This window comes from Notothenia coriiceps, unplaced genomic scaffold (genome assembly GCF_000735185.1).
Source record: "Notothenia coriiceps isolate Sejong01 unplaced genomic scaffold, NC01 NC01_scaffold00015383, whole genome shotgun sequence".
In the NCBI taxonomy this organism is placed as follows: domain Eukaryota; kingdom Metazoa; phylum Chordata; class Actinopteri; order Perciformes; family Nototheniidae; genus Notothenia; species Notothenia coriiceps.
The window spans coordinates 86,237-102,736 of NW_011348084.1; the positions used below are offsets into that span (position 1 = coordinate 86,237).

Consider the following 16,500-nt stretch of genomic DNA (forward strand, 5'->3'; position numbering starts at 1 on the left):
CCGGAGAGCCAACAGGAGACGAGGGGCTGGAGTCGGCCAGTACGCCGACAGGACACAGGGAGCTGGCGTCGGCCGGAGAGCCAACAGGAGACAAGGGGCTTTTGTCGGCCGGAGAGCCAGTACTGGAGCCGAAACTGGAGCCGGAACCATAGCTGCTGGGGCCGGAACCATGGCTGCTGGGGCCAGAACTGATGCTGGAACCATGGCTGTGTGGGCCGGTTCTGGAGCCGGAAGCATGGCTGTGTGGGCCGGCACTGGAGCAGGCACCATGGCTGCTGGGCACGGAACCGGAGCACGGAACCATGGCTGTGTGGGCCGGTACTGGAGCCGGAACCATGGCTGCTGGGGCCGGTGCTGGAGCCGGAAACATGGCTGCAGGAGCTCGGGCTGGTAGCCTGGACTTGGGTCTCCTTCTCTTAGGAGCCTTTTGGAGGCTCCGTGGACCTCCAAAAGCCAGACGAGACCCATCAAAAGCGTTCTCGAAAGAAGCTATGTTGGGAATTGTGGCAGGCAGTGGGCTAGCAGGCCGGGAAACGTATGTCTGGAGGAAGTCCATAATCCAGCCAGGTAGGAACTTCACTAACCCTGGTTTCTCTGTTGCCCTCTGGTACGCCTCTGCCAGGGCAGCCCTCTTTTGCTCCACACTGGTTGCTCCCCTCCATTTACCATAGCTGCAAGCCAGCAAGTAGGTAAATGAGTACAACTCCACTTCAAATGGATCATCTGCTGGGTCCATATGTGGTCGGTTCATTCTGTTATGGTTTGGGAAAGGTAGGACCCAAAAGCAGACTACAAAAAAAAGGTAAGTTGGTCTAGAAAAACAAAAGCGAGCTTTATTTTAAAAGCTGGTTGCAAAAACATGGCAAAAACAAAAAGGAAGCACAAGGAAGATATAATACAAAAAAGAACAGCAAAATAACCCCACAACTAGACACAACAAAACTCAAACCCTGACAAGGGCTGCTCGATTATGGCAAAAATCATAATCTTGATTATTTGGGCCAATAATTGTAATTGCGATTATTCATTGACTTTGAAAACATCCATTTATTGTACTTTAAAACAAATACAAATAATAATTTGAAATGTTTAACTATTGAATTATACGTTCAGGGTAATCAACTGAAAAACCGATACAACATTAAATTAAATAAATTATACATTCATGTCTACATTTAAATAAATAATATCAAAATAATAAATACCAATGAACAAGATCAGAAAACATGTTGCAGTGCACTGTCACAACCTGAAAACTCCTTAACATATAGCCAACATTTTGGTAAAACATATTCAACATATTCCACTCAGTTAAACATTAAAGGCTGGCCCACCGCATGATCCAGAAGTAACAGGAAATAAATGTTGAACTACAATGTAATACCAAATGAAAATGTTTTGGCCACCATGGCAAATGCTGGTACTGTAAGGCTGCTCATGTCATCTCTTAAAGATTTTTTGCTAGAAACACTAGCCTGTTTACATGGTCTGGTTTCAGAGATGAGCGCAGGCAGGTGACAATATTGCCACCTGTACTAAAGACTAGGGCTGCTCGATTATGGCAAAAATCATAATCTTGATTATTTGGGTCAATAATTGATATCAAAGATTATCCATTTACTATGAAAACATACATTTATTGGAGAAATAAAATGTGAACACTATGTTTTTAACAGTTGATTACCCTGAACTTTAAGTATAATTTAACTGGAAAACCAAAAAAAAGTTATTAAAAAAAAAATTATCGTTTTATTTCGATTACGTTGTTTTCGTAATCGTTGCAAGCCATAATCGTAATCGCGATTTAAAATACGATTAATTGAGCAGCCCTAGTATGCAGTAGCTGACAGAAAAAAAACTGGACAGTTATTTTCCGCTTATATTTCACCACAGTACATTTGACGCCAACACACAAAAGTAGACCGAAAGACACACAGTACTTACTTAGTGTATCTTAACTTGTGGGAGCACTGGTAGAATATGTGGATCAATATGTTGTCTTCACACTGACCTAGATGCAATGATGTTGTGCCCTGTTCCTGTAAAAACCTTCAATTTAGGATTCATACATATCCACCATCTCTGGGTCTTCTCAGGACACAATCAAAGTGATGTTACTGACAATGTATTTGGCACCTTCAGAAAAATAAATCCCACCCAGCTGGTGTTCCAATTCTTTCAGGTAAACAATCACAAATAGCCACTGCCTAGTAAAGTCAAACTTGTTTTACTTTATTTCTGCAGGTTGTTTGGAACCATCCACAGCAGTGTCAGATTAATAATTGTAATATCATGAAATGATTGTTTTTCTCTCCTCAAGCTTATGGCTCAGTGTTGTTTGTGTATTACGAACGTGTCAAAGTGTTACCACAGTAGTAACAATTCATGAAAAGCAAATATGAATCTTCTGTTGAAAACCTACCTATACTGTAAACCTCGCTTTCTTAAAGCCTTTGGATGGGAAAGGAGAGTATGAGCAACAAAGTGGATTTACACTGTATTTGCATTTAAAGCAAATCTTCATAGGATAATTCCTGTCCAACCACTCTTCTGCTCTTTGAATGTATTTGACTGAGCTTCTGTCTTGAATCTCTCTGCTGTGAAACCTCTAACCCTCTGGACACACAGCTTGGTTCCTTCTCCTGCAGAGCTGCTGGCCCGTGAGGACATTGTGCTTATGCTCAGTAAGGGAATGGATTAACTCGCAAAATAACATACCTTTATTAAATCACAACTGTCCCTCAGACCCTCTGTCCCTCTGTGGCGTCAAGTTTGCTTAACAGGCCCCCTCTCAACCCCGCTGCCCTGGTCCGGGGCCCCTGATAAATTGGTGGCCAAGTCTTTGTGCCCCTCTCTCACTTCATTACAGACTCAGACTCCACTGAACCATCTCACAGTATTGTGCAGCCTCTGCATGAAGGGGATGGGGGAAGTGAGGTTAGGAGGAGTAACAGAAATGCCAGGGTGTGTATGATGCCATTATTCTGAATAAAATGCATGAAAAACTAAAGGTAAAAATATGAATTAAACCATTCTTCAGTATATCTAAAAAACTGGTGGTGTACCGGCCGACACGGATTAAATTGACTGATTTTTCAACATGACTACTTAGGATTTAATTTATGTGTCTCTACCTTATTTTATGGTACATAATTTAATTTTTTTTAATAAACTCTTCACATTTTCTTTTAAAGTCCATCGCTATTTAAAATTCCGAATCACTTGTTGTAAAAAAATACTTTAAATGAGGTTCCTAGGTCAGACAGCAAGATGCCACTTTGCATCACTCAATACTTCAGGCAGCAAACAGACCTCTCGACGCAAAATTAAAAAGATTTTTGGAAAGTAAGGTTCAAATGTCTGCCACTCAACCCCCCTTTTTATCTGTTCTTGTCCTCTGCCAGACCCTGCGGAAGTTTCCTTCACTTTCACTTTGTTGAATTAGGATAATGAACTCTCCTGACACTATATGCAAAGTAATCAAATCTGTGCTTTGGCAGTATGTGAATTAGTTTAAAAGTCTGATTCGGTGTGCTCTGCCTCTCTCACACTCTTCTCTCGTACCACAACCTCCACACCTCAAGGTTGGCATTTTATCCGTGACTTTAATGAGATGGGAACAATGAACGGATCTAAATCATTCAGAACAGGGGAAATCTTTGTTTGGCTGATTGACGCTGTCAGAAAGAGACACCCATTAAATGGAAACACTGGGGACACATGAACCTGACATTTATTAGCTAACTGTACACAGTGTTGTAGAGATCCCTGAAAGGAGTCATGATGTACACTTTTTTTAGTTGAAGTTTAACTAAGTTACTTACATAAACTAGTTTTTTACAAGAATCCCTTCAAGCTGTTTTAAAGAGTACATTGTATTTCCATTACTCATCCACCATCATATGCTGATGTGATATTAGCTAACATTGGCTGATGGTCTCGTCCATGCTCTCATATTAGTCTTGAATCTGAACGGGTTCCTTTTCTGCATGAATACACTTTTGTTACTGAATATGTAAAATGTTAACAACAATTTGGTAATTTTGAGTTGCATCCTCTTTTGACACCATCTAATTTATGATTGGCAGAGTTGACTAAATAGTTACTTTAATTTATGTTTACCTGCATTGACCTCAATGTACTTATTGAAAACAGCAAGTGTTCCTGTTACTTTGCAGTTATTTATGATTTTCCTTGTTGGTGGTGTAACATTGGGACATTCTTTGTCCGACATGGTTTACAGAGCCAACAGCATGCTTCTGAGGTCGCTGGCTGGCCAATGGCATTCCGGCTGCTCCCACGGTAACCAGCAGTGGTGGGAGGAAGGGCTGGTGTTCAGATTCAGAGCATTGTTTTCCCTTTTTATAACTCACTAACACTTGTTTACCGCATGTTTTGAGGCATTTTAATGACTGCCAATGACATTCACTTCCTGGTTTTATGATTAGATACCACAGAAGGCCGTTCAAATGTTGTATAATCAAAGATAACTCAAAAAGAAAAATCGAGTGTGGGGATGCAGTCAGAGATTTTGGATGATGTTGTGTAGGAAGGGCTACAGTATGTGTGCAAAGGTAGTGCAATCAACACAATGGAGAGTAATGGCTGGCCAGAGGTTGGAAATATAGACTTGTGGCAATTTGGACTGTCCAGGAAACTGTAAAAGAAAGCGCTTTTCAAACCACAGTTAACTGAATTGTGTAAAGACTGAATTGGCGGAAAATGTCTGCTCAGGATTTGTGAGGTTCAATGTAAAGACTTTAGCAGAAAAAAGCTTAGTGGCAGATTCTGCTAAGGAAGCAAAGAAACTCCTCACACATGCACGCACACGCACGCACACACATTACACATTACACATTACAGTACAAAAGTAGTTTCACTGGCTGACAGATAAGCTAAAGTAATAACAGTGCCATCTCAGCTAATTTTAGCTCTGTATTGAATGTGCCGCCACTGGTATTCATGGCAACATTTCTGGTTGAGCTTAACTCTATGTTTGGTCTCTCTGTATTGCCTGTCTCACTCTTTCTTGTTCATTCCTTTCCTCCGCCCCCATATCTCCATCCCTCTCTCCTCTCCTTTTCATTCACTTCTCTGTTTGAAAGCTATCTTGCCTGATTTGTTATGTGGGACCACAGCTAATGCCTTACATTTCTAATCTGGGAAAAACCAATGTGATCATTTGGAAATCGCCTTTTTTGGATAGTAGTTAATCCTCTTAAATATCTCCTTATATTTTCTATGGTTGGTGTTTTTGCACAGCTCTTCCAGCTATGCTTTCTTGGTCCTGCCTTTCTCTAACAACACTTTTACGAATATTTTATTTGTTTAAGTGTTGCAATAGCTGCATGGCTGAGACATCATATACAGTTGCAAGAAAAAGTATGTGAACCCTTTGGAATGACCTGGACTGGATTTCTGCATAAGTTGGTCATAAAATGGAGGAAGCCACTGCTGTCCAGAAAAAACATTGCTGCACGTTTGAAGTTTGCAAAAGAGCACCTGGATGTTCCACAGCACTACTGGCAAAATATTCTGTGGACAGATGAAACCAAAGTTGAGTTGTTTGGAAGGAACACACAACGCTATGTGTGGAGAAAAAAAGGCACAGCACACCAACATCAAAACCTCATCCCAACTGTGAAGTATGGTGGAGGGAGCATCATAGTTTGGGGCTGCTTTGCTGCCTCAGGGCCTGGACAGATTGCCATCATTGACGGAAAAATGAATTCTCAAGTTTATCAAGACATTTAGCTGGAGAACTTAAGGCCATCTGTCCACCAATTGAAGCTCAACAGAAGATGGGTGATGCAACAGGACAACGACCCAAAGCACAGAAGTAAATCAACAACAGAATGGCTTCAACAGAAGAAAATACGCCTTCTGGAGTGGCCCAGTCAGAGTCCTGACCTCAACCCAATTCAGATGCTGTGGCATGACCTCAAGAGAGCGATTCACACCAGACATCCCAAGAATATTGCTGAACTGAAACAGTTTTGTAAAGAGGAATGGTCCAACATTCCTCCTGACCGTTGTGCAGGTCTGATATGCAACTATAGGAAACGTTTGGTTGAGGTTATTGCTGCCAAAGGAGGGTCAACCAGTTATTAAATCCAAGGGTTCACATACTTTTTCCACCCTGCACTGTGAATGTTTACATGGTGTGTTCAATAAAAACATAAAAACATATAATTGTTTGTGTGGTTTTAGCTTAAGCAGACTGTGTTTGTCTATTGTTGTGACTTAGATGAAGATCAGAACACATTTTATGACCAATTTATGCAGAAATCCAGGTAGTTCCAAAGGGTTCACAGGGTTTTCTTGCAACTGTATATATCATATCATCATACATTTAGCCCTTCTATGATGGCTTCCACTTGAAACTAAAATATAGACAGTCCCATTTCCGTTCCCGGTCTTGTGGATGAGCCTGCCGTATTGAGATTGACCACATTCATTTTGAATGGCCTTGGTCCAGCAACAAGGAAGCAGTTGGCCTTCCCATGGTACAAACATCAATGGGTTGGCACGGGAACAAATAGACTCAAGCTCATTTCCATGAAACATTACGTATGCAAGTTGACGGCCACTTCAAAGCTGTAGCTGGTACATATTGGTTGCTCATTGATTCCTAGTCTACAGTACAAACCCACAATATGTCTTGTTTTGTCTACAAATGTGCTTTTTTTATGGTAAATTGAGCTGATATTGCATAGCAGTAATGAGAAGCAAAGTGATAAGTGAAAATAACTCTTATAGATCCTTGAAATACTTTTGGGTCATGTGATGTTAGTGTGATTGTGTATGAGACCATACACAAAACATAAGTTCAGTGGGGCATACAGTAGAACAAAAACCACAGTGGCATCTAAGGGGTCATTGTGCACTCACTACTTGTTTTCTTTATGGCTGGGTCAAATGTGCCGATGCTGATATGATGCCTAAGTTTAATGCAAGCTTTGGGTATTCTGTGCTGTATATAAAAAGCACCATGGCTGGATTATCAGTGATTCCAAAACATAACTATGTTTTTAGATAGGCATTGATTTTGGTTTGTGTGTGTTTGCATGTGTGCTAAACCAGTAAGAGTGTGTGAGCAAGTGTTTGCGTCAAACCCAGACTGTGTGTGTTTTGTAAATGCTTGTCCCAGGAAACCTTACTGGTAGACCAGAGTGAGAGAAAGAGTATGTAATGCAGACATTTCCAAAACTCTTATTCCAAAGTGGAGACAAAGTCATTCCTCTCAGTGATTCATTATAGATTTGAGAGAAAGGTCTTTAATGGCAAGAGATTTCTATATTTCACATTTGGAGACAATCCACTTCCCAAACCAACCTGAAAATGAACTGACCTCATCTGTGATGAAGGAAAGGATTGGAGACACATTAGAGTTCCAGGACAATATCATTGAGAGAGAATACGTTCTCAAAAGAAGAAGAAGTGCAGACAGAAGGATAGTGAACTTTCCACTGACTCAGAGGAGCTACTGTATGTTTATAGTTTTAAACATTAGGTCATGCCCTTTTCTGCTGCAGCTTACAGTAAGTCCCCTTCAGACATATTGTACTGCCAGTTTTAAATGTAGGCATCTTGCTTTATCCCCATAAAAAGGCAGTTTTCCTACTTAGGAACCACGTGTGAGTACATTCAGTTTCTTTGCCATAAAAAACAACGTTTTATGATGTTCTTACATTTGACATTTCTGCATAAAGTATTAGAACCAATCATGGGCGGCCAGAAAGTAACACTTAACTGTTAATGATAGGCTATTAATCATATTAAGGATTTTAAAGTGGACTAACATTTGAGATGGCTTTTATAAGAATGACTACAGATGGTTTGGTTTGACATCCACAGTTGCGTCTTATTAGTCCTAGACATGATGTACTGCTTGATGTTTTAAAAAATAACTATATGGCTGCCTGTCTGTCTTACTGACTGACTGGCTATGGGCTCTATTTGAGGAATGGTGGATCCCCCTCTTTCTCTCCTGTTGTTCTGTGCTGTGACTCTTCTGCTTGCCCTCTGACTACATGCCTCTTGTCCTGAGCAAGAAGAGCACTTCACACTTCCCCGGTGAAACCAGAGCTCTGCCTCCAGCCTTTAGCCTCATGCCACGCCATGTCCTCCGGGCTATTTTTATTCCAGCAGCAGTGGCCACTTCTGCCAAACCCATACCACAGCCTACTTGTGTGTGTGTGTGTGTGTGTGTGTGTGTGTGTGTGTGTGTGTGTGTGTGTGTGTGTGTGTGTGTGTGTGTGTGTGTGTGTGTGTGTGTGTGTGGGTGTGGGTGTGTGTGGGGTATGGTGTGTGTGTGGGGTATGAGTGTGTGTGTGGGGTATGAGTGTGTGTGTGTGTGTGTGTCAGGTATGAGTGTGAGTAGGTGTGTGAGTGGTAAAACACATTAAACAAGAGATGAGAGCAGAATAGAGCTGGGCAATGTGCCAGAATGAAATGCAATAGATTCTGATAATTATTGTTTGCAATTATGATTTGGAAAATTACAAAAAGGTCCAAATTACAAACAAATACATATGCCCCTTTTGGGTCATTCATACAGTACATATTACAAAACAGCCAATACTTAAAATCACATTGACCACATTGACTAATGCCGGCATGAAAACAGATGAACCACTGTTGTCCAACTGGCAGGAATTAACCAATTAAAGTCAATAAATCACTTTTGTTGTCCTCAAAGAGCAATTGGTTATGCATGCTGTGAAATAACAAGATAAAAAGGACACAAAGCACATGGAATAAACGAATTCAGTTAAATATAAATGACATTTATCTAGAAAGTTCTTCCACAGCTTTTACATTCCCCAACGTGTCAGCCATGCCAGTCGGCTCACAGCTGGAAGAAACCACATCCTCCCCCAGACGGTTATGAGTGTGGGCTGCACATGTGATGGCAGAATGCACTGTGCATGCAGAGGGTCATAAATTGACTGAATTCTTATTTAATGTGAATTCTTATTTAATGGGATGCTGGCAAATGATCACATGTAATGGAAGAGTATGCTGTTGATTACAGAGCATGTTTACAATTAAATTAAATTGGAATACTTTTAATCAAAACATCCCATGAGACCAAGTATTGTTTTTTTCAAATCTGCATTTGCCCCCATATAAGTTCACCATTATAAGGCATGAATTAAATATTGAAATCATGCAAAATCCTTGAGCACAACTTGCCTTTGAGATTTCTCCGGAAATGTACCAGACATTTCTGACCCAACCCTAGTTAGAAATATTCTTCTTTCTTCATGAAAGAGCATGATAAGCACTGTATAAGAGCTGAGGAATCTGAAGTGACGGATCATTCTTTACAGATGAATTTCTTTTTAAAGCTGTTAAGTGCTACAGCTTTCAACTCATCTCAGAACCTGGAGGCTCCATATTCAAATCCCAAATTCCTTTTTCTCTGCCTCTTCTGTGCTCTTGTACTTCTTTAGCCTGTACGCTTGATCTAATTCTCTCTCTCACACTCTGTTTCAGTGAAGTACATCAAAGAGATGTCGGCCTTCTTTAAAAACTCGGGGTCTCCCGGGGCCACCCTCCCCTGGGACTCTCCCCCCTCCACCCCTCAGAGGGGCACTGAACTCTCACCTGCTGAGGGGAAGGAGCCCCGCAGAATCCCGCTAAAGATGTGCCAGGTATTACGGAGACAGTGCCCCCCGGACACAGAACACAGGTACAGCACGTTACAAGTTTTATGTAACATTCTGATATTTATAGCTCATACATTCCTTAAGAAGAAAGAAATCTAACAGATCTCATCTTGAAAATAACAAATTGGTTCAGAGAGAATATTGTAAAAGTCACTTCACATATTCTCTTTTTTATTGAAAACCTCTTCACTCTAAAGCTTGTGTCTCTTTGCCATTCCTCCTTTATTCCTCTAACTTTGTCCTTGTTGTCTCCCTGCTTACTTATCTCTGTCTTACTCTCGTCTGCCAGGTATTTCGAGGTGATTTCAGCCAACAGAAAGAACTCTGTGTTCCTGCGGGCTATAGACCCAGCCATGGCTCAGTCCTGGTTCAATGCCATCCAGACCGGCACTGCCAACCTTCTAGCCCGAGTGAAGGGGGAGATGAAGAGCATGCAACTTGGCGTTGATGTCAAACATCTGGGCTGGATTACAGAGCAGGTATGCAATACATGACCCATACTGCAAAACTCACTTTGAAATATTTAGCACTCTTTATGTGTGTGTTAAAGGTATATAATATATACAAACATGTCTCTGAAGTGTTTGGCTCCAAATACCAAACAGATCATTGCAGCATCCCATAATCCCCTCTGTTTCCAAAGTGCTTATTCTCTCTCTGTTACTTTAGATGAAAAAAGTCACGCCCCTCTGAGAGATATTTGGTTAAAAAGAACACAATGGTGCTCTAGGTGGAGATTCAGGTGATAAGGTGGGGGGGGTTACCTTGGTTGGTTATTGGCTAATGGTTAACACAAACTGTTACGAGCCCACTAGGGATGAGGAAGGTAACACACACCAGATGGTTTTGGTAATAATTATAAAAGGGTTTAATGAATGACAACAAAATGAGAACAAATGTAGCCTAAGCCAAACCAAGGAGCCGCAGGTATACTGCTATTAACAGAAGGATGACTCTAATAGTGAGCATAATTACGCACCTGTAATCACTATCAATCACCACTAATGGAAGGAGGCTGCGGGGAAATGCAGCTAACAAAGGGAAGCTAAACACGCTACTCTATCTCAACGCGCTACTCTAAACACATATATCAACACACCAAACACACCCAACACTAAACACGGATCACAAGAGTCAAACACAGTCTAATAGTTAAGGTCTGAAATGTCCACGACACAGGAGCATAAATGTGTGAGGCGTCTGATCGCAGCAGAGCCTCCCAAGTGATAGGTGTCCCCAGGGGCTGCACAGGGATTGGAGTGCGTCGGGCCCGTCGTGCTCCAATCAGTGTCTTCGGAGGCGGACCAGGAGATGGCAGCCAATGACGTTGGGGCACCTACACAGCTCATTTACATACATAAACAGCAAAACAGAATTAACAGGACCGGAGAGTCGACGGCCGTCACACAAGCCAAAAAATCGTTATGACATCATAAAGTGGCCAAAATCTGATCAGCTCATTTTCAGACAGGTTTTTATATAAATGGATGAGGACAAAAAGAGAGAGAATCTTTCTTCCTGAAACTTTCAGAATGTCTTTACACAGAGTGAGGGGACACATGTTGATGTATACAATACATGAAAAAGAGGATTTTGCATAATAGGTGACCTTTAAGTATGAGATGGTGCCTTTTTTCCAAATGTGTTATGCTTTTATGCTTGTGTACCGGTTTCCCTTGGCATTTCTGTCATGTATGGTAATCGTGAAGTGCCTTATGTTGAATTTAAATAATTTCTCATTTGCAGGTGACCCAGGGTCCAGAGAAGCCGGTGCTGGCCATGTTGACAGACAGAGACCTGCTCCTGTATCCCTCCCTGCCTGAGAGCAAAGAGAGCCTCAGCAGCCCCATCAAGAGTCACCCGCTCATTGCTACCAGGTTTAAACACACACATGCCTGCATTTATACAAAACACCTCATGCAATACTCAATATTTAACAAAACACGTAGCACATTTGCCATTTCATAAACTTCTGTCCTTCACCCTGAGCAGTCCTGTGGCTTGTTTTGGCCCAGCCACGAGAGAATCAGCTCACTCTTTCCATAACTGGACTGTTGGACTTTCTGACTCATAACATTCATTTGGAAAACATTAGTAGATCCAGAAGAATGAGTCATGTGTTTTTCCGTCCCTTCTTTCTCTCCTGTGCACTCTACATCTCGTCACAAACACACATATCCCTTTATTTGCTCCAATCGTTTTCTATAAATTCATTTTATAGAAAGATTTCAATTCATTCCGAGCACCCGGCTTGGAATCGTCTTCCATTTCAGATCTGCGAAGCTATTTCCTTTCAAAGCAAACTCAAAACCCATCTCTTCGCATCTGTCTTCCAACTAATTTCCATCACCTAGTTTCCATCTACATTAGCATCACTTCAGTCACATGCTTTTATCACATGGCAATACTTATGTTGTTGTATAATGTTTTTATAATTTAAATATAATTGTTATGCTATGACGTTTGTATTTAGTTTTTGTCTTTGCTTTTGTTTGCTTTGCCCTCTGAGACATTTCTTGTGATTTGGGGCTATAATACATTTTGATTTGATTTACCCTTTTTCTAATCCACATTCTTCTCGTACTTTTTTCTCCCTATAGACTGGTCCACTCCGGCCCAGGAAAAAGTTCTCCTCTCCAGGACTCGGACCTCTCATTTGGCCTGCGCACAGGCACAAAACAAGGCGTGGACACCCATGTGTTCAGGGTGGATTCTGCCAAAGAGCTGTCCACCTGGACTCATCTGTTGGTGGAGGGCTGCCATAACGCTGCCGAGCTCATCAAGGAGGTCACCACGGGTACAGACACAGAGATTTGTCTCAATGTTCTATATTCATTCCTGCCACACAGTTTTCTAAGCTATGATGAAAAAATCTAACTCTGCTCTGAATGACTCAACCAATGTTCAGCGTTTTACTCCCACTGAGGTCATTGCACAGCAAGTTTCTTAATACAATGATTTCACTAAATGCAACAAGAGGAATATCAGTTCTGTTCTACAGTGCATCGGAAAATAACTGTGTTGTTAAGCTATGTTAATGCAGTTTGCGGTGGCCGCTCTATGAGTACTTCAAAAAATAAGGAACTACCAGTTTAAGAGGAATATCAGAAACAAAAATATTTCATAATGGAAGCATTATTAGCTTAGAATGTATATAAAATTTATCAACCAAACTCCTCAATCGTATCCTATAGCTTACCTCAGATCTATTTAGACAAAACAATGAATGCTTGGGAACAAGATGTGGTTTCTATTTAACAAAGACACAAACACATGTTGCTTCATAACAGACCTGTCCAACAAAGCAAGATTAGGAGTTATTATGTATTGTTTCTTGTACAATGATTTAGGGAATGTAGTCGTCTGCAACATTTCCTCTGGCTGCATGTTAGACTTGAACTGGGTTTTTGAAAGACTAGCGCTTTTCGTAACCTAATTTTATGAAGCGCTTGAAAGTATTCTGTGTATGAGTACAGATGTAAATGGTGGTTTCTATGCTGCATACAGATTCTGCATTTTAGTCATCAAAGTTTATTTTAGAACTAGTAACCCTTGTATGTGAGTTTCAGGTCAGTGTAGTGTAGTTTTGTTATTATACTGCCCTCTGCTGGTACTATGAGGTGGTGCCAAAAGCTTCAGCATAAAACCTCAAATGGTATATTTTTTGTATCAGAATACAGATAAGCATTCTATTTATCTAAGACCTCTTATCTTCTCTTAACAATAACTGTTATTTGAAACGTAGTGTTATCCTTTCACTGTCACATCTAAAGGATACTGCCAACACTTCTGGGCTCGGTATCAACACTGTAACCCTTAGCTAACAACAAAAGGAGAACACAATAAATATGTAATATAAATCCAGATTGATTTGAGAACAGCTTCAGACTTATGCTGTAAAATCATTACCCTTCTTTTCTCGCCTCTTTGTAAGCCATGTTGTTTTTTCCTACCCTGGCAGCCTGTAGTTGGAATGGGAAGGAGTGTAACCTGGGAGTCCACATTGATGAGGGTTTCACACTATTCACTGAAGAGATGGGTGTCAGGAAAAGTATTCTGCTGCAGCAGCCCTTCGAGCGCCTCAGAATGTCATCAGATGATGGAGTTCGCATGATGTTCCTCGACTTTGGAGGCCCTGAGGCCGAGATTGTAAGTTCATTTGTTCTACTAGACTTTTCCCTCAATGCAGCATTTTTACTAATGACCATACATTTGAGTTCTTATTTTGAGCACTTCAAAGTCGGGTTGGGATGTTGACAGTCTTTCTGATTTAAAGAAATCAAATGGATAATAATAATACAAGTAAAGGTCACACCTCTATTATAATGCCACTGGTATTTCTAAGTTATTTTGACAAAATAATCTTGATTTTACTCTGGAGCCTTTTACAGAGCATTCAATCATTATCTGTCTTTATAAGTGGCTGACATTTCTCAGATTGCATAGCTAACAAATTAGCCTTCAGTGTGACAAATGAGTAAGCTCCAATGCTGATGAAGACCATGACATGAAGAGGTCAGAGGTCAAGAATTAACTTTCATGTCAGATTTACCTGGAATCTGACATGTTTGTTTGTTTAAATAAACATTTAGCACTTTAGTATAAAAATTCATATTTTTCGTCAAAAATATTGATCATTTACTTCTCAACTTTCTTCCTCGCTCACATTTCCTACTCTGTCCCTTCTTTCAGCAATTGGACCTCCACTCTTGCCCCAAGACCATCGTCTTCATCATCCACTCTTTCCTGTCTGCTAAGGTCAAGAGACTTGGCCTCCTGGCATGATAATGGCCAACCATCCGGAACATCAACGATAGGAATATTCAATTAAACACACAGTCAGAAGACTCTGAAACACCAGAGGATGTGGCCCTCGTAGGCCACTAAAACGATCGGTTCTGGTCGGGCAACTGCTGGTTTTTCTAGGGGATTGAAGAGAAAATGCAACATTAATGGACCTCTGTTGAACTTGTAGTTGTAAGGTAAAGAGAGGTTTTACAGATCAGCAGCCACTTAAGGGTTCTGACATTTGTCAAATCTGTTACGGTGGGTCACGACACTTAATGATGGCAAACCGTGTGAGATGACAGCCTGCATCCTAATGTTTCTAAGCTTGAAGTCCCAACCATTTTACGTTTTTTCGCCCCATTTTTCAGTTTTGTTTTGTTTCATGAGTTACAGCAGGCCTTTGTCATGAGCATCCTTTCATCTTTCAATCTATGTGCTGTGAGCAGTCACAACAAAAGTGATTTCACAAATGTCCTGATTGATGTTGGACAAATATTTGTTCTTATAAAGGCAGCTTCAGAGAAGTGACAGAATGACATGACTGACCACTACATTTTTCAGTTTTGAAAAATGTAGACAATACAACCCTAACTATTTGCTTGTTATGTAGGTGCTTGAGTTGCATTTACCCTGTATTTTAATAATAATAAAAAGGCACATACTTTTTGTAAGACAAGTTCCAAATGCCAAATCAAATATATTTTTCATTACAGTTGAAAAACGTATTTTTTATTTCCCTCTCTGTCTCTCTTCTTCCCTGTTTTCAGTGTGCTCATCCATGGCTTAACAAAGAGAAATGACTAACAGAATATGTTATAAAAGGTTTTTCTTATTATTGTGTTTTAGGTAAACAAATTAATTGGAGAAAAACTTGTAATTGTCCTAACAAAAATACACCTTTCCTGTGTCTGAATGGCTTTTGTCAGAGAGTATGACTGCAGTTTAATTTCCTATTAGCACCTGTGAAGCACCAAATAAGAGCACTTGTGTTTTTAGAGTCCTACCAACAAAGGTTGATCCATTATCATGTATTTATATACGACAAACAGTTGGCTGAAAGAGTGTCAGTCCAGCTAGTTCTCCTCTATAATTAAGTATATACCCGTACTGAACTCTTGGAAAACACAATTTGACAGTATGTTTTGTCTGTATTTCACAATGTAATCATGAGAAGGGACAAACGTTTTTTCATCAAAATTCACCGATCTGTTTTCTACACAATATCATTTAATACATATGTTATCACCATATGAAAGATGTTGAGTTGTTTACATCATAAAGTGTATGATTGTATTCTTTTTCTTTACTTTTTGTGTTAACTTAACATCCACAACTTGGGGCCTTTTATCTGTGTCAGACACTAAACAGACATGTATTAATATATACTTCAAAACTAAAAACCTGTTTGCTTTCAAGAATAAAATGTATTGTATATTCTTATTTAAACAGAGGTGTGCCTTGCAGGGTTGTTTGTATATAAACATGTAATAAACTTTGTTAACTTTTATTGTCCACTTTGCATTGTCTTTATTGACAGAAAGAAAGCCTTATTTCTTGTGTGTAGCTTACGTGCTAAAGCTACGCTATGTTTGCTTGAATTGAAGACCCACTTTATGCTGCATTGCCCTTTAGCTCTTCAGAATAGTTTTTTGTATGTTTTAGCTTTTTCTTTAGATTTTTCAGTTTTAAACAAAACTGCTACTTGTCATCTGTTTTAAGTACAAAAACACTTTGAAAAAAACCCCATTGACCAAAGTAAGCAACAAATTAATTAAGTTATTTAAGTATTTAGCAAGTATAAGATCATGATTTAAGATTTGGAGGAGACCAAAAAGGAAAGTAATAAAGGACACATCTTCATCAGGTAGACAGAAACACAACTAAATAAACTAACGTGCTGTGTCCGCTGGTTATGTGAAAAGGTTTCTGTTGCTAACAACAACTGCATATGGTCAATGTTAAGTGTATAGCTTAGTTTGCACTGCTGCCTGTGGCAAAACACACAAACATTTAAAGCAGCTTTATATTCTTTGCTGTA

General features: G+C 40.1%; 1 protein-coding gene across 1 annotated transcript in view; it reads left to right on the plus strand.

Moving 5' to 3' along the window:
• snta1 (syntrophin, alpha 1) overlaps positions 1 to 15,969 on the plus strand; it is a 38,220-nt gene extending 22,251 nt beyond the window's left edge. Inside the window, exons 3-8 of the mRNA XM_010775126.1 lie at positions 9,502 to 9,697; positions 9,964 to 10,153; positions 11,421 to 11,551; positions 12,275 to 12,471; positions 13,636 to 13,823; positions 14,367 to 15,969. Coding sequence (XP_010773428.1) covers positions 9,502 to 9,697; positions 9,964 to 10,153; positions 11,421 to 11,551; positions 12,275 to 12,471; positions 13,636 to 13,823; positions 14,367 to 14,459 — 995 coding nt within the window. The 3' untranslated portion in view covers positions 14,460 to 15,969. The remainder of the gene's footprint in view (positions 1 to 9,501; positions 9,698 to 9,963; positions 10,154 to 11,420; positions 11,552 to 12,274; positions 12,472 to 13,635; positions 13,824 to 14,366) is intronic.
• Positions 15,970 to 16,500: the final 531 nt, after the last annotated feature.